The 17,423-nt window shown below is 39.9% G+C and overlaps 1 protein-coding gene across 1 annotated transcript in view; it reads left to right on the top strand.

Moving 5' to 3' along the window:
- The window catches only part of LOC105265917 (uncharacterized), a 36,748-nt gene that overhangs the window by 5,414 nt on the left and 13,911 nt on the right, over positions 1-17,423 (top strand). Inside the window, exons 2-4 of the mRNA XM_011303734.1 lie at positions 13,881-14,089; positions 14,467-14,602; positions 16,141-16,274. Of these exons, the coding sequence (XP_011302036.1) occupies positions 13,881-14,089; positions 14,467-14,602; positions 16,141-16,274 (479 nt within the window). The remainder of the gene's footprint in view (positions 1-13,880; positions 14,090-14,466; positions 14,603-16,140; positions 16,275-17,423) is intronic.

The raw sequence follows: 17,423 nt of genomic DNA, 5'->3' as shown, positions 1-17,423 counted from the left end.
CAGAGAAATTGTCGGGGAATTACTCGTATTTGTTCGCGGAAACGAAAATAGCTAATTAACGATTCTTTTGTTGAGTCGGTAATTAGCGGATTTTGCGGATGAGGGGATACCTGTGGGGGTGTTGTTTCTTGGTATTTATTAAACCGGAAGTATTCGATTTAATGGCGACAACAAATCGACGTGTTGACATGTTGCGATATTCAACAGATCGATTGATCGATTCGGGGAGTCGATTCACGGTACATTATCTTCATCAAACAAGTGTACGCGAGACATTCACTGCGAGATGAATTCAAGGAGTTATAAATTCTCTTCCTGAATGAAAAGCGATAAAAAGCTCGCCGTACGGTGCAGTAAAAATGAAACTAGATGAGATTTTCATATCGCTGTACCGATGGTATAAATAAACGGATGATGGGAATATCGATATCGAGTTTATATAAAACAAAATTTCTATAGATACAATACCCCATCATGTGGAGGATGGAAAGTTGGAGAGTTTTCTTCCTTGGGGGAGACAGTTATGGGCTGTGCGCGCGAAAAATTTTATATTTTCTTTCCTTTTTCTTGTTGCGAATAGTTTCAAAGAGGGGGAGCATGTACTTGTCGGAAAACTATGTTTATGGAGGTCTTCGGTGTCGTTATATATTTTTTATTTTCTCGAGTTTATAAAATACTCGGAAAGAAAAATTGAAATTTCATGGACAGGTGAATTGTCATTTTAAAAATTATGGAATAAGTCATTTATCCGGTAATTTCGTGATATTTCAAATGGATTGATACACGGAAGAAGCAGAATTATGTATATTCGGAAGAGACTACAAAATTCTCATGAATAATGTCAATAGGGGTTGAAGTGTTAAGTCCTCGTGGTGTGGGGGAGGTAAAATGGGGGGGAGGGAAAAGCCCGATAATTATATCGGGTGTCGCTTATCTTTTGTGAAGGGTGAACACCGGGGGATACTACAGGGGGATGTACATGTGGTAAATGGGAGGGATCAGCCCTCTGGCCCCAGTACTCGTGGTGGTTGATTCATTTTTGCATAATGCAGCCTAATAAGGCCTAATTAATGAAACACCGGGATCCCCCCGATCTCTGCCCCCGCTAAACCGGACCACTTTACCTCTATGAAGGGATATAATACGAGGTTAATTGGATTTACACCGCACTTATGCTCATGGGGAATTTTTCGTTTCGGAGGGCAGGTGGATTTTGGTGGCTCTTTCCACTCCAGGATTGCGTGCACAGACAACTCCTAAAGACACTTCCATAATTAATCATCTTCATTAATCAATCCCTCCGAAATTAGCGAATTATCTGAGTTTCAATAATTCCACTAAAGAAAACCCTGGACAGGCGTGAAATTCCCTAGCTGTCAAACGTAGAAATAACCATCAGTCGATAATTCATAATATTATCATTCGAAATTTTTCGTGGTACGCGCCATTTTGTGCACGCCATTTTATGGGATGTTTTTGACTTTTAATGACAACCGCGACTCTTCTTCATTTAGTGTACAGCTGCATTAGCTATTGAGCATCGGCTTTATTCGGAAGAATCTTCATAAAGGATCCGAGCATCAAAGCACACGAACCGTCCGTGATTATGGAGTATGTCCACACATTATTAGCTGTCCTCGTTTCCCGTCTGAATATTGCGAAAATGTGTATGTCCTCAGCCAATATTGATATCGAAATTACCATATATTGAGCATGACAACTGTGTCAACAGTTCCTTGAAATTTTCCAGAAATTGGAATGTGAATAATCGAAAAAAAAAGGGATGATTAAGGTTTATTATTAATTTGATTCTCAAAAGGTACTATTCATGAGATTTCGCGAGGGACTTGAACTCTTGGCAGAGCCTGAACTTTTTTTTCCACCGAACAATAATCTCCCTGGTTGACTGATTGAAACTTTCCTAATAGATTTTTCATGTCATCCGAGTGAACTTTAAGACCCACAGCTTAAAGTTTGTTAGCTCACTACTGTCATCAGACTATTCCGCGGCTCTCTTGATTGATTCATGGAATAAAAAAGACGAAACCATCAGCGGTATTAAAAAGAAATTAGTGAAATCGAAGGGGTCTTGGATATTTGACGAGTTACTGTGTATTTTTCAAATGAATAAAATAGAGATGGTGACAAAAAAATGGTGGAAAAAGTAGCGCAGCATCAAAGAGAAGGAAGAATAAGCTACCGTCGCGTAATTCCCAAACGATCCCTCGGAAAAATAAATCACGGTAGAAAAGACGAGGCAGAATGAGAAGAATGCACGGGAAATCGAGGAGGAACTATGGGGACTTCTCTCTCATTCATTCTCGATCGAGGACAGTTGAGTGGACAGCATTGGAAAAACGAAGAAAATGTGAAGGAACATGTTCTTGTCGGCGGGGGAATTATTCGTCGCGCGTCCGATGGATTTTTCCTCGTCGTTGAAAATCGCCCGCGGAAATTTTCGTTGACTCTTCCCCTATTCTCCCGTCGTATTCGACGTACCCGGGACAAATTGCTCCCAATGGAATGAAGTATTCTGCTGTTGATCGGACGACGGATGACTATTTCACCGGGAATGGAAATTCACATCATGATCGAATGCAAAATCTCGTAATGATCATTGAAAGACGGCACGGAGAATAATTCTCCAGATAAATTCCAACCCTGGTGGTGGAAAAATCACAATCTTCCGGCTGTGAAAAATTCTAGTGCTATTCAAGTAAAACTTCTCAAGATTTATGAGAGAATTTCGTATGAGTGTGAGAAAAATTCACGTGTTGGCCCGTAAAATTTCTATTTCTGGATGGAAAAATCGGTTGGATTATCCCTCACATTTTTTCCTAAAATCACTCCCGATTGTGGAGTTGCTTTTTTTGTCCCCAAGGAAATCGATTATATGGGAAATCTCGTTACAGACTGAACGTATCGATCACCCTCGACACATGTACTGTGAAAAAAAAAAAGCGGTGGAATTACGTTTTCCATTATGGACTAATGTCTACCGATGCGAGGGCCGTCACCCAAAAGATTGAGTCTCCCAACACGATGGCTGACAGGCTAATGAGTGAAGACTTTAAAAATTCGGAAAAAGGGAAAAGGGAAAAGGGAAAAGGGAGTGTGTTGGTTCATTTGTCTGGGCTCGTAAAAACAGAGTGGTGTTATTTCGGTGTCGGGGCGTGTACATAAAGCATAGCGAGACTATGAGAATTGATTTGTGAACGAACATATGGGGACTATAACGACAAGCATTCGGAGTCACTTGTACTCTAGAGAAACTCCAGTTTATGTACCATATGGGGTAGTTATGCATGTCCCAATCAATCATCATGTTTTTTTTCTAAATTTTCTCTTTTTCTCCTCTCTCTTGTTTTTTACCACACAAAAAAAACCCTCAAAGATCGCAATTAAAATAATCATTTTATTTTCTATCCTTCAAATAAATTGAGTTACGGTAAAATTAAACACCAATTAATTTCCCCCGTGTAACGATTTTAATGAGTCTGTCAACTTCAGTCTTGAGGTTTTGAAAAATGTTTCTATCAACTCCAGTACAGATCGGTATCGTAAAAAGAGAGGAGTCATTTCCGTTGAAAAGAAAATATCAAGGCAATATATTGGCGGAGATGTTGAGAGATTAAGGTGCTAATCATGAGCTTCCACCAGGAGTGAAGAAACCCGGACGATAAATCCTTCGAGAGCCCGATGTTCAAGAATTAGTGCAACTCCTCCAGAAGCCGATGGAGGAAAACCCGAGATTGAACGTAACCCCTCCACACATCTGTTGCCAACTGCCCAGAAGTGCCCGGGATATTCTTGGAAGTTATTGACGAGGTCGGGAATTTTCCCCCTATGACACGTCCCCTCTCGTATTTCACTCCATCCTGATGGATATTACTAGACTCGGAGTAACGAGGATTCTGATAAAAATTATCTTCGTCACACAGGGGAGGAGCCCTTTCATTTCCATCCAGCTGAGCTCCACCGAACATTCATGAAATGACAATTTTAATGAGCAAGTACGTAAATTACGTGAGGGTACAGACAGAATTACCATTCGAAGGGATTAAACAGAATATCCGAATAATTTTTCCAGTACAAAGTCTGTGGTGAATATTTCTGAATATTTTTTGGAACTCTTTGAGGGATTTAATATCACCAGTGGAAATATACAGGCAATTAACCGCCAGTTGATGATAAATTAATCTAAAAAAAATTTGATGATGAAATTTTATTGAACAAATCAATTCGATTATGATCAGTCAAATAAATTTCTTTCGGAATGCAATCGTCGGAGGGAATTTAACCCCTCATCACCATCGAACGTATTAAGACGTCTTAATTCCGTGTCCTCTGCGCTGAAGCCCTCAGAATCCGAATCACAAACTCCTCTGAGTTGAATCTGCGACTTTATTTTCTTGACCCAGCTCGGTATCACTGATCCTCACGGCGTACACATTCCCAAGATCTAATAAATGACTTTCCGCCCCATTCTCCCACTTTCTCAATGGCTCTAGTTCCTATTCTCTCCTACTCCGGACTTTCTGAATGTGTGAGACCCCAAGAGACAACGACTACGCAATCTACTCGTTTTTACTTCAAGAAAAACTCTTCGAGAGATCGATCGCCCGTCGTTTATGGTAATGCATCGATATCCTAAACACCCCTCCGAGGGTAAATAATCCCGTTAATTAATTAATAGCGGTAATTATTCTCTGGTTTTATAAAGTATTTACTGATGAATTCTGAAGAGAAAAAATAATTGAATGCGATTTTTTTCACTGGTGTTGATAAATTTTTTCACTTCTCCATTTTATCTAGGATAGTCAGACACTTATTGGATATGGACGGTCTAAGGGATTACCTCATGGAGTATTCATAAAACACGCAGCCGACGTTTTACCCGAGACCTTTGCTAAACTGTTTTCAGGGCGCATGCCTCCGAGACACGAGTGGTGAAAACGATGTGAAACGAGCTAGATTGCTCAGGAAACTGCAAACTCTCTCCATAAGACATGTACTTACCTTTTGTTTCCCCACGCGTTTTCAATATTTTCACACCACCCCTCATCCCCCTTTTCCCCATTTCTTTCGGTTTTTCCACTCTACTACCCCCCACTACAAGATGTAAACAATGTATCATCCTCTGAGTAAATTAATTCCGGAAAAAAACAGCGGAAAATTAATATGAAAATCCATAGTTAAAGGCAAATAATTAATTCTTATTTTTCAATCATCATCTGCAGGAGTTATTGTTCTCATCGATGATTATCTGATAAGTTAATGAAGTTATAAAGATTATGATTAATTGTCGGAGCGATGGGGGAAATTCAAGTGTGCAGTCAGTGGCAATAGTTACCCATTGGCAATTTTCAATTTCGAGTTAGAGACTAGCTACACCAGCATTTTCCAACTTTTGAGGCTCGTACATCTCGCAAGTCCCTTTCTATAGCACATCCGACGAACGATAGAGAACAATTCGTCTTTTTTCCCTGGCAGTAGTAGCAAATGGTTTTTCTAGCCGCTGCGTGCTGCCCACTTTTATTCGTATAAAGAAAAATCCCGCATCAAAGAACTTTCAGACGAATGCTCCATGACAAAAAAGCTTGAGTTTGCGATTGGAATGAACGTTGTCTGCAGTCATTCGAAAGTTATATCTCAAATATTCCACTCCCTCATTTTCATTTTTCTTTTCCCTCATTTTTTTTTTTATCCGCGGATACTCTTTACTTTCCACTCTACGAGCACAACTTACGCATTGTTCACTCGGCGTACGCTTCAACTTGAAACGTACTTAGTATTGCACTCCCTCATCCCTTTTTTTTTTTCTACTTTTTTTCCCCTCTTTTCCACCCACCGACTGATCGTATTTCTCGGCTGATCTAGGATTATGGCAAGGAGAACCCAACGAACGAATTCGATTCGCAGTTGTACGGGAAAATCCCAGTGGCGAGAGAAGGCAATCGCGTCAGTGCCTTCAACGTAGACCCATTCTACTCACAATTTTTTCTCCATTTTCTTTTGAGTCTTCCTTTTACTATCGAGCCCTTCGACGTTGAGATCTCGATGCACCACTGCCGTTACGTCGGAGAACCGAGGATTTTCACCGAATCCGTCTCACGATCTTGGGACAAGACTCCGTCATGAGAAACATCTTAGTTTCAGCTTTCGATAAAATCGTTTTCAGTTTTTCATCGAAACTCGGAGGGGGGACTTAACGGCGATACCTTCGCCGTTAAAAAAACGTACTCGTCAAATTTCGAGTTAAACTCTTTATTTTTTAACGGCGAGGCGCATTAAATTTATCTCCATTGTGGCACTGCGGAATCGGGTAACGTCTTGCATATTCAATGCAGCTCTAGTTTCCCTGAATTATCAATTTATTGAAATATCAGGGAATTTCAATGGTGAATTCTAGGAATGAATTATGAAATTTACATTCGCTCGGGGATAAATTCCTCAGAAAAATTTCACTGACGGCGGTTTAAATTTTATCGGCCAGCAAGCCAATTGTCCTCACAATCCTTTTGTCAAAATTGAATAACAAAACATTTGTCGTTGACAATTCTTATGGAAAAAAATATGGACGGAGAAAAAATTCCAGTGGAAAATGTTTGCACTTCGATTTCCATAAAAACTGGAGTTATCCATTCAAAGGTTGAGGACGTATTCGCAAAAAAAAAAACCACATGATGGATGAGCGAATTGATTTCTCAAAAGAAAATATTCAATATTTTTATCCCTCATCAAATGGAATAAAATAATTGCTCATTTCATGATTTGAAATGATTGCAAGTGATTTCATAAGATTTAAATCCACTGACCCATTGATTATTTTTAATCAGCAACTCGCGACTCGATTCTTGAAACAAAAACATGACGTATTCCATTAAATGTGGAAAGGAGGAAAATATAAGTGGCAAGGGGATCTCGGTAGCGAGAAGTTGACGAGTTGTCACGTGCACCCACAACTTGGTAACCTCTCACTTACGCTTGTTCACTTGAACCAGATGCCTCTCGCTTTGTACTGTCCTCGTTATGCATCGTAGCAAAAGTGTTCTCACTATGCCTCCGTGGCATTCAAAGTTTGTTTATCTACAAAAGGGTGATGAGATCACGGGACCAAGAGCCCGTATGGTAGCATATGGTGGAGGGCGTATAAATAACGACCAAGTATGTCTATTGTCGGGAAAATATTCCTGGAGCAGAATTAGAATTTCCTGGGGTGAACGTCCACTCCATAAATTATTGTAAAAATATTTCACTTCTCCATCAATCTTCAGCTCTCGACAATAATTCCAAAATTTTCTGGAAAAATAAAATAGAATTTCAACGAATTACACTCCCAGCATTTCCGGGAAATTCGGATAAATCATTTCAATAGCGATTTAATTGCAAAAATTATTCATTCCGAGAAATTATCATGTTTAGTCCCCGGAAAATGGTAATTGAAAAAATCTGCGATTGAAAATATACTGGATAAAATAAAATTTGATGAGATAAAATATAATATCCGAATGTTCTCGAAAGCATGTAATCGGGATTAAAAAAAATAATCAAATGCTAGTCGGGCATTCAGTAAAACGAATGGAATAATGATTTAATAACGAGAATGATTAATCACTGAATATTACGGTCGCATGGAGTAAATGCCAGCTATTACAATTTTCCACGAAAATCGCGGACGTACGATTTTAATCCAAATGATTACAGAGGTTTTAGTATCTGGGTCACGTAGTGTTGGTTGACCGTCTTCCACCCACAAACACCGTGTGGTGGATTACGATGGAAGAGGATCAATGAACACATGGATTTCCCCAGTGAAAGCACTGAGTACTCAGAAGATTGTATGAATATGCTCCAACTGTACTCGCGTACGTAAATCATCGGTAAAACCGAGCGGCCAGCGAGCGGGCGTTTTCCTTTTGCGGATTCCACTCGGAATTTGCACTTTATCACAGATCCGAATGACTCCACCGAAGATATATTAAAGTAGAAAAAGACCACGGGTATGAGAAATCCGCTGTTGGAGCTCACACCTGTTCTCATTCGAACTTAAAAAAAAAAATCACATCCCGCGTCAAGCCGAAAATCGGTCTCAACTAGAGACTTCAATAATTCACCGGAGGTTAACTCTATTTTTGCCACTTAATGCAAATTGATTTTTTTTTTTTTGGCTTGATTCAACTCGATTTTCAGGGTGATTGATCAAAAGCCGGGTTTCATCAATGGCCAAAGGTTTAACGCCCGGTGTAAAAAAGAGATTCTGCTAACGGGTGAGCATTTTAATCTCAATTCCAAGTTCGCGGTCAATTCTGAAGTTTTTGCGTTGGTTTTAAAACGGGATCTATCCGCGGAATTATCGGAAAAGCGAATTTTTCGAGTGGAACAACCGAACACTGGTGAAACATCAACGAACAAATCAAGGGATCACTCGGTAACATGCAATTTCAAATGCTACACGCATTGAATATCTCTCCGGCGGTCAATATGTGTCGATTCACTATGAAACGTGTACACTCAACCGTTTAACCATTGATGAAATCGATGATGGGGCGGTACGATAGTTTTTTCAGGATTAAAAATAAACCGAGAGATTATGAACGCTCAATATGATTCATCCGCTCGTTCGCTCATAAAGTTGCAGTGGTGATTAAAATTTCTGTTTCCGATGAATCCAGTCGTCAGGCCACTGTTTCACATACTGACAGTTGCGAAAAAAAAAAAGAAAAAAAAATTATAAAATACCAGTGTAGCCTGATATAGAAAAATGTTTGAAAATGTTTGAAAATGTTTGACGTGGCGGATGGCAGAATGAAAATTGAGGGGAATATTCTGGGGAAAAGTGTGGAAACTTGGAAAAAATGGGAATTGCTGCCGCAGGGTGAAAGAAAACAACGAGCAGTTGGTTGCACACTGCCATGGGTCATTCAACCTCATCTAGTGAACAAATGCACGCGGTTGTTAGCCGCTGATGAGTAAATGAGACTAGCTAATGTGCAGAGTAATTTCCGGGGCTTTGTGTATTGAGTCTGTTTGGCATGTTCGTGGGTGGAGGCTGTTTGCATTCATCAATTACTCGTTTTCTCCCGTCCACCGCTGCTCGAGAAATCCTTATTCTGTCGCCATAGCTTCAGTCTTTCCCTTTGATTGTCAAGCTTTTAAATTTTTAACAAGATTTTCACATTAAAAAATTGGATATAGCGATACAGATATCAAAAAATTGCTGAATGAAATTAAATAAAATTGTTTAAATAATATAAAATATAATAGTCCAGTGAGACTTGGAGGAATTCACGTGTTTTTCATTCAAACAATTTATTCTTGTCCACAACTTGACATATTCCCACGTAAACGACCGAACGATCAGCGTACAAAAGCTCGTGATGCATAAATGGGTATTCTTGTATCGTACAAGAACGGATAATTGGTAAGCATGACTGCATCGCCAGTGAAGCCTGGCCATGCGCAATTTTTTCCCCTCGTTTTCTTTCACTCTACCATGTGGCTTTATTTCTATTTTTTATTCGAGAACGCTAAGACAAAAGGCTCGATATAAAACAGGTGAACGCGTACGACACCGGAGAAATAACAATGACGGTTATTCACCGGTGATACCCAGGGGGTATTTTGTTCCGAGAATGCAATGATCAATGCAAGTGAATTCAAGTGTTTTCGTAATCATTAAAATGTGAGGTCATTACTGGAAATTAATGGGAATTACTGGAAATTAATGGGAATTACTGGAAATTACTGGAAATTCTAAATTAATCTATTGAATCCCGAAAAAAGAGAAATGAATTTTTCTTGGTCTGAAATATCATGGAGTGCGTCAAATCGAAATCTTCAGACTTGCGTTATAACCGTTAATCACCTGACACGGCATTCATTGAAATCCAACCGCTTGTCAGACGCACCGTGATAGATAGTAATCCCACCACCGCAACACGAATGTCATTGAATGTGTCAGTGTCATTGAAATTCAATTATTACCCGTCATCCATTCTCCTAGGTTAAAAAGAAATATCACCCTCGCCCTGTGGCCCATTCTCCTCAAAAAACGCTTCCATCTTCATCCCATTTTTTTTTTTTGTCGCTCAATCACCGAAACGGATTGATACGTTTGGACACGATAAACCCCGAGACCACCCGAGAAATCGATGCTTACTCCAGTATGGATATTGCCAAAGAGTCGTAGTCCTGCATCCCAAGATAAAATATTACTGGAGTAGGGTAAATTCTGTATATTCCTCATCCCTAGACTAAAAATGTCTGGTCACATTTTGAAATTTAACTGGAGCGTAAAAAATTATTCTGCAATTTTTTTTACTAGGAAATTCGATTAATTCTTTAGAGAATCCGTAAAGTCAATTGAAAATTTAAGAGATTGCCTATTAGATAGTGGAATCGTTATATTCAACTCCCCTTAACCCCTCCCCCCGTCAATAAAAACGCATTCCTCGCCCTCGGCCATCAAAATACACGATAAGTTTTCCGTGGGTATATCTCTAAATCGTGAATGACCTTTAATATATTCAATAACCCTCCTCTTCCTTTGGTATACTCCATCTATATGCAGCAGTATAAAATTTCGACTCACACCCGGTAGTAAAGATTATCCTCTTTCATTGGACGAGTTTTCGATACAACGGGAATTGCGATTTTCAGACTGATATGAATTCTCCACTTTATCGCGCCATTCTTCAGTGGAAGTGGAAAAAGTCCAATGCTCTTTGAAAATTTTTGCATTTTCCAGAATGAATTTTAAGTCAATTTCAGATCAAGTCGTTCACGTAAATTCACGGTAATTTCGTTATTTTAAGGCGCAGTAAAACCGAGAATTCCTCAATAAAATATTATGCGGAATAAAAAAATGTTATGAAAAAAACTGACGGATAAATAATAATTACGTGATCATTGGTATGCATAATTGTTATGAAAAGTCAACCTGATATTTAATAAAATATTTAAGAGGTTAAATGATTTACCGTTGGGAAAATGCACGTGAATTTCCTGTAAATTTGTCGTTGTTGAAGATTTCAAGAGTAATTTTCCAACAGTGGAGTCCTAAGAGTGAACTATGGCACGATGGAAGCGTCGCGGCTCCTTCTAGTTCGTTGATCATGAGAAAATGCAATAGTTTCGCGTGGTTGAAGAGGAGAAACTAGTAAAGTTCCGGATGGAGAAGCGAGAAGGATGAGTCGTCCCAATCTACGACCTCTCCTGGTACTCACTCTCCGTTCTTCATTCTATTGTTCACCATCTGAGATATTTTCCCTGAGAATTCCCACCTCGTCATTATGTCGAGGGTTCACACCCCCACTCACGTCCGCGTAAATAAATAAAAATGACATTTAAAAAATCAGCAGAATCCGCGGTAAAAAAAATAATTTATGAACTCATCGAATTGAATTTAACCGGAGGAGCGCTGACACCGAAACTCTCTGCTCTTACTCGATATTAGAATATTGGAGGATGCACTGGGTGTGACAAGGCCATTCTTCCTGGTAAAATATCTTTCCATTCAGAGTGTGTAGTATCGAAACTATAAAAAGTACATGATTTCTTGTCCACAGCCACTCGACGCCGGTGTGAATCGATATGTATTCCAATCGCGCGAGAGCCAGTGATACTCCTTCACACCTACCGTCAATGTTTACGGTGGTGCATACAAATTATTGTTGAGAGAATAAAAAATATACGAATAAACCTGATGGCACTTGAAAAAACAAAAATAATCCTGAAGAGAGTACAAAAATTGATGAATTATTCCGCGTGGAGTTGACGATTAAGCGATTGTCAACGGAATTGGAAGTAATGGTTTTCAATTTTTACCGGTAAATTTTCAGAATGCAAATAGACCGTTGAGTTCCTGATATCCGACGTTAGTTAACTTCTCTGTTGTCTCATGAATCCCATGAAAATAATGAGGCTTGGATATGCAAGTACTTATAGGGTAGTTTCCTCTGAGACGTTGCAGATGCGGGCGCTGTAAAACTATGTCCCAGCCACCTGGTATATACTATCGCCGTAACTATCGTGAATTCATCTCTTTGAAACTCACCGTAAATGTGTTTCTACACGATGCAAATAATGAAACGAGGGAAGTTACGAATGAATGCATCACAAAGTGTCAGTGCAATTATTCAGAGGAGTATAAATGAACAAGAAGACAACATCGTTTACACTTTCTTTCACGATGTTGCACTTTCATCTCTAATTGTTCCACCCTATCTTGCGTTCCAAGGTGTAATCACTTGGATCGTTACACTAAACCCCAGAAGAATAAAAAAAAATCACCAGTAACTGCAGTGTTGCCGCAATGATAATCACGATAATTGTGAATTTTTTATATTCTCGATGGATTTCTCATTTCCTTTAATTTCCGGAGCCCTCAATTTTCTTCTCTAATACTCATCAGTCCAGGGGAGGTAAAAAAATTTCAACAAGTTGGCTGAGGAAAATATCTCATAGACCAGTTCCTCTATATATTACAGAATACTGAGGGAAGAGCAGCTATTAAAACTTTCGCACTCGTCTCCTAACCCATCCCCTCGGCTCTGCTCATGTTTTCTTCTCTCTCCTTGTTCGGGAAGGGAAAGGCAATCGACGGAACGAAAAAAAATTAACGCTTAAAGTACGAAAGAACTTGACGGTTGGCGGGTTAGACCGTCACTTATAAAGCGAGTGACGAGTAGATAGAGTACAATTAGGTGATGCACCTCTTCAACTCAAACTTGATGTGATATTTCTTGAGCTCTTCAATCCCAAAGACATAATAATAGACTGCATAAATCCTTTTTTCATCTGAATTTACGTCTCGAATCTTGATAAATCTGCAAAATAAGTGACGTGTCTTATTTTTCTTATCGATAATTAAAAATTGAACGAGTAATAGGAGGACGAGAAACTTTTCTGAACAGCTGCTCCAGAAGTTGGGTGAGATCCACCATCCAGCTGAATTGCAAGTTGCTGACTCAACAGTTCACGCCTATGTGCTCAAGTAGAGTTGTTGCTGGGTTTCCAAGTCCAACATTTTCCAGCGCACTTATTCGACTCCTTGAGAGACGCTAGTAATCGTAATTAGTCTCTGTCAAATGATAATGAGCTACTCCGTGAATTTTTCTTACCTCAAACTGCCTGGGATTTTCCTCAATTTTTCGGGGCGATAAACTCATTATTTCCTTATTAAAATCCACCAGCTGTGATGAGAAAAAAAAGAAAAAATCAAACAAACACAGAATCACTGAATTCACAGGCAAACGCTATTCGATGAATACTGATATCTCCCCTGATCCCATCACTTGTGACGTGAATAGCAAGTTCGATTTGTCATATCGTCCGGATGAAAAAGTTTATGCGGAGAGAAAGAAAAAAAAAAAAAACTCATTTGACTGAGAATTCCAATCATGGCCTCCAATTCTTTTTGGCTTAACCACATATTGAACGAATACGACAATGTCCATAATAGAAACGAGTGGGAGTTGAGGCTCGATGAGGGGAATAATCTCGCGCACTGGTGGTGGCAAAGTGGTTGGAATTTGGAGCGCGTAGGCAGGGAGAAAAGGAGGCTGAGGACCGGCAAGTCGAGGGAGGGATGAGTTGAAAGAGCGTGCGGAAAACGGAAAACCGACGTTACCGAGAGGATGCCACGAGAAGTCATTTGCCAGAATTGCAATTTCTCGCTGACGCGTACAACCCTCGGCACTCGTTGTCCCTCTGTATAAAAGCCGCCTAATGACGTGCACTAGACTTGATGCATTCTCTTTTTCCCACCCCATTTTTTGTCAAAAAAAAAACTCATTACAAATACCCGATCAGGCATTCAGCACGAGTTATTTTAATGTCCCGTTGAAATTATCATTTCTCTGTTTCTATGTTTGTAGGGGTGCGTAGTCTGAGGAATGTCGTCCTGGAGATGATCCCGGAGATCGTTGAACGCGGTCACGAGGTAACATTACGTTGTCATTACGAACGAGAGAATGAACCCCTGTATTCTGTCAAGTGGTATCGGGGTAAGCACGAATTTTACCGCTATTCACCATCAGAGAGTCCACCCATTAAAGTATTCAACATAACTGGAATAACCGTTCACGTGAGTATGACAATTAACATGCGATTGATTTAACCAAAAAAAAAAAAATACCAAATGATATATATTTTGATATTTTTTATGGGTGCATCGCGCTATTCATCAGCAAACGAAATAAAGTTTGTCAATTCAGCACTCGCACCTGTGGCACTCATACCCAAACCCGTGAATCATTGTTTGCCAGACCATTTGCACAAATACCCCTGGACTATTTGCAATCGGCTTGAGCCTAAGCACCGTGACAATCCATGAATAGTATCGCAAATACGATAGCATTTAATTCACATGAAATTTCAATATTCAGGGGTGAAATAAAAAAGGGATATTTGATTTGTATCGTTGGTGGATTAATGCATATTATTTTATTTTTCTCGTTTCAGCGTAATAATTCTGATCACGAGCAGGTGACTGTAATGAATGTGGGGTACGGCCTGACGGGTAATTTCAGCTGCGAGGTGACAGCTGATGCACCAACATTCTCCACGGAGGAGAGCATCAAGAAGCTCTGGGTTGTTTGTGCGTATTATTATCATTATCATTCAATAGTTGATTAATTTTTTCGTGTCCGAGGGTGTCAGCAGAGGGATTTAACAGTTTTCATTTAATCTCGTTCCTCCGATGGATTATTCGTTGTCAAATATCATGACACAGTGATTTCATCAATGAATAGCTCCCCGTATTCTTCCTCACCGATATCTAATCAATACCCGATTCCAATCGGACTAGAATTGGATTGGAATTGATCCATTCTGATCAGGTTCGACGTGGCACATGTTCTGAGAAAGCCGGAGTTGCTCTCGATTCCAAATTCGATTACCAACGGGTGAAAAACAAAGACCCATGTCATTTTAGTATTTCATTGGGAGTTATTGAGTTCTTCATGTAATGAAGATTTAAATGAAAAATATATTAATCTGCCAATGAGGATTATAATAGCCTTACTATGTGACAGTCAACATCTACAAAGGACGACTCCTCCTTAATCAGCCGTCAGTACCAATAAATTTCATCAGCGAAACTCCACCTTTGTCGCGTACACCAAAGTTTTAATCAGCATGCAACGATAACGAGACTATCCTATATACCTAGAACAAAAGAAAAGACACGTTGGAGTCTGCTTCACGCTGATCCTCACCAAAGATTACATTACCTGCTTCTTGATAAAGAGCCCTGTGGTTGTGTTGCCATGGTTTCGCGGCTACACCGTGGAGATTCGAAAAGGGTTATAGACAAGGCAAGAAGCTTCTCAAAGGATCACGAAGCCCCCGTCGAGTTTTCCCATTTCTCTCGTGACGCCACCACATCGAGACGATCGACCGCATTAACCACAAGGGAATACCCCGTTACTATCTTCTACTTTTCAATCCTACCTCCAGGTACATCGGTATTTGCGTAAAACGATTGGATTGTCTCAATGTAGAGGTTGAAAAATTTAACAGCTTTTATCTTTTTCTCTTTTGGTTATTCGCTTATTGAGAAAACCTATTTCGAGTTGTGTGCCGTTTGGATATTCGAGATATAAAGGTCACGATCGCACCCCAAACTAACGGTAACCCGATTCGATTAATTGTTCTATCGTTTCGCGAATCGTGAGTTCATTTGCTAGTGTGGATTGGCAATGAGAGAAATTCACGAATTTCCAAGGCTTCGAGGGGATTCGGGGTACAGTTGAGCAATTTCATTCGAAAACTAGGGTGAAACTCGTACGTTAAACGACGTATGAAATCTAAAGGGAAGCGTGAGCGGTTACGAGATATGGGGTGAATTTGAGGGTGGGTATATTCAGATGTAACAATCATTGTGAATTTCACCTGGTGATCTCCCCCTTTTTCCCCCTTCTACCTCCAACAAATAATGAGTTTAATTCGAGATGTAATACGGATTTGAGTTGGATTATGTCTTTAGAGATGAAGCGGTGAGTTTATCGGAGCATTTCGGATACATTTCGGATAAATTTCGGATAAATTTATTTCATCCTCATGACAGGGAAGACAAAAATTTATTGATAATCAAATAAATTCAATGAATTACTCACTGGAATGATTTTGTTTCAGCTCTACCAAAGGGCAAGCCCATCATCTCAACAGAACGAAATCGTTACGATCCTGGAGACACGCTCAAAGCAAATTGCACAGCTACACCATCTAAGCCCCCGGTGGAATTTGTTTTCAAGCTGAACACCATAGAGGTAAATGCACATAAGCCCAATAACTCTTACCCTGAGAACCCATCGTCTCAGCTCATACCACCAGTTACTATAATAGCTCAATTCCAATCTTGACGCCCTCGTCATCGCCATCACCAAATTTCAACCCTTTCACCCCCATCTTTCCTTGTAACGAACGTTCCACCACTTTTGGCGCGAATGAAAAAGATTACCCCGGGGTAAACTTCGATCTAATGAACGTGTGCACCAAAGTTTCACTATTTGCCACACCCCTTCAGCGAGCCATTTGAACTAGATTTTTTTTTTTTATTTTTTTCCGCCTGGGATACACTCCTTCGATCCAGCGAAACCCTCCACGTCCAGAAAGATCGTTCCGCACGACCGTCATCACGTGGAAAATTACTTCCCTCCGTGATCCGAGTTTATATTTTCGGATTTCCTATAGAGCCCAGCGTATTTACGCCAGTGAGAGAAAAACCAGTCTAGATTTTTAGCGAGAATTTCTCTATTTCATGACGAGAAAATTTCATCGAGAAAAAAGGAAAAATATCCGCGAGGAATTTCTTTCTCAGAACTTCACAAAACGAATGCGGAAGAATCAACTGCTAGAATATAATGACAAGATGGCAATGGCATCCTGATAATCGATATCCTCCCGGGATTTGGACTATCAGCGGGTGTTGATGACGTGATTCTGATAGGATTCCATTTGATCCTACAAGGAGTGCGAGGGAAAATGAAGGGAAATGTTGAAATCTAATGGAGTCCTCATTCGCAGGTTCAGCCATTGATGTTTCTCCCTCAATCCTTTGACCGTTGCCCATCCCTTAACGCCACATCAAGTAATTCATTCCGTACAGTCAATCGGATCTATCCACTTCTCTTCCATTAGTTGGTAGCTCATGAAAAATCGATGACCACATACCACTCGTGCAACTGATGCAGATAAAAACAAGATGATTCTGCGATGTCATCATTTGAGAATGAGAGAGTATGTGGAATAACGCGTGTTGGATATACATTCTAATAAAACTGATGGTCCATGGGGGGTGCGATAATGTCGGTAGTTATTCGGAGCGGAATGGTTGTGATGGGCCATATTTTGCCGACCCTTCTAATCGTACAACAATACACCGTGCATACATCAGCTCTGGCTTCTTGTAGCTGTGG

This window comes from Fopius arisanus, unplaced genomic scaffold (assembly GCF_000806365.1).
Source record: "Fopius arisanus strain USDA-PBARC FA_bdor unplaced genomic scaffold, ASM80636v1 scaffold00033, whole genome shotgun sequence".
NCBI lineage: Eukaryota > Metazoa > Arthropoda > Insecta > Hymenoptera > Braconidae > Fopius > Fopius arisanus.
The sequence above is the reverse complement of the archived record's forward strand: the minus strand, read 5'-3'. Positions and strand labels throughout refer to the sequence as shown.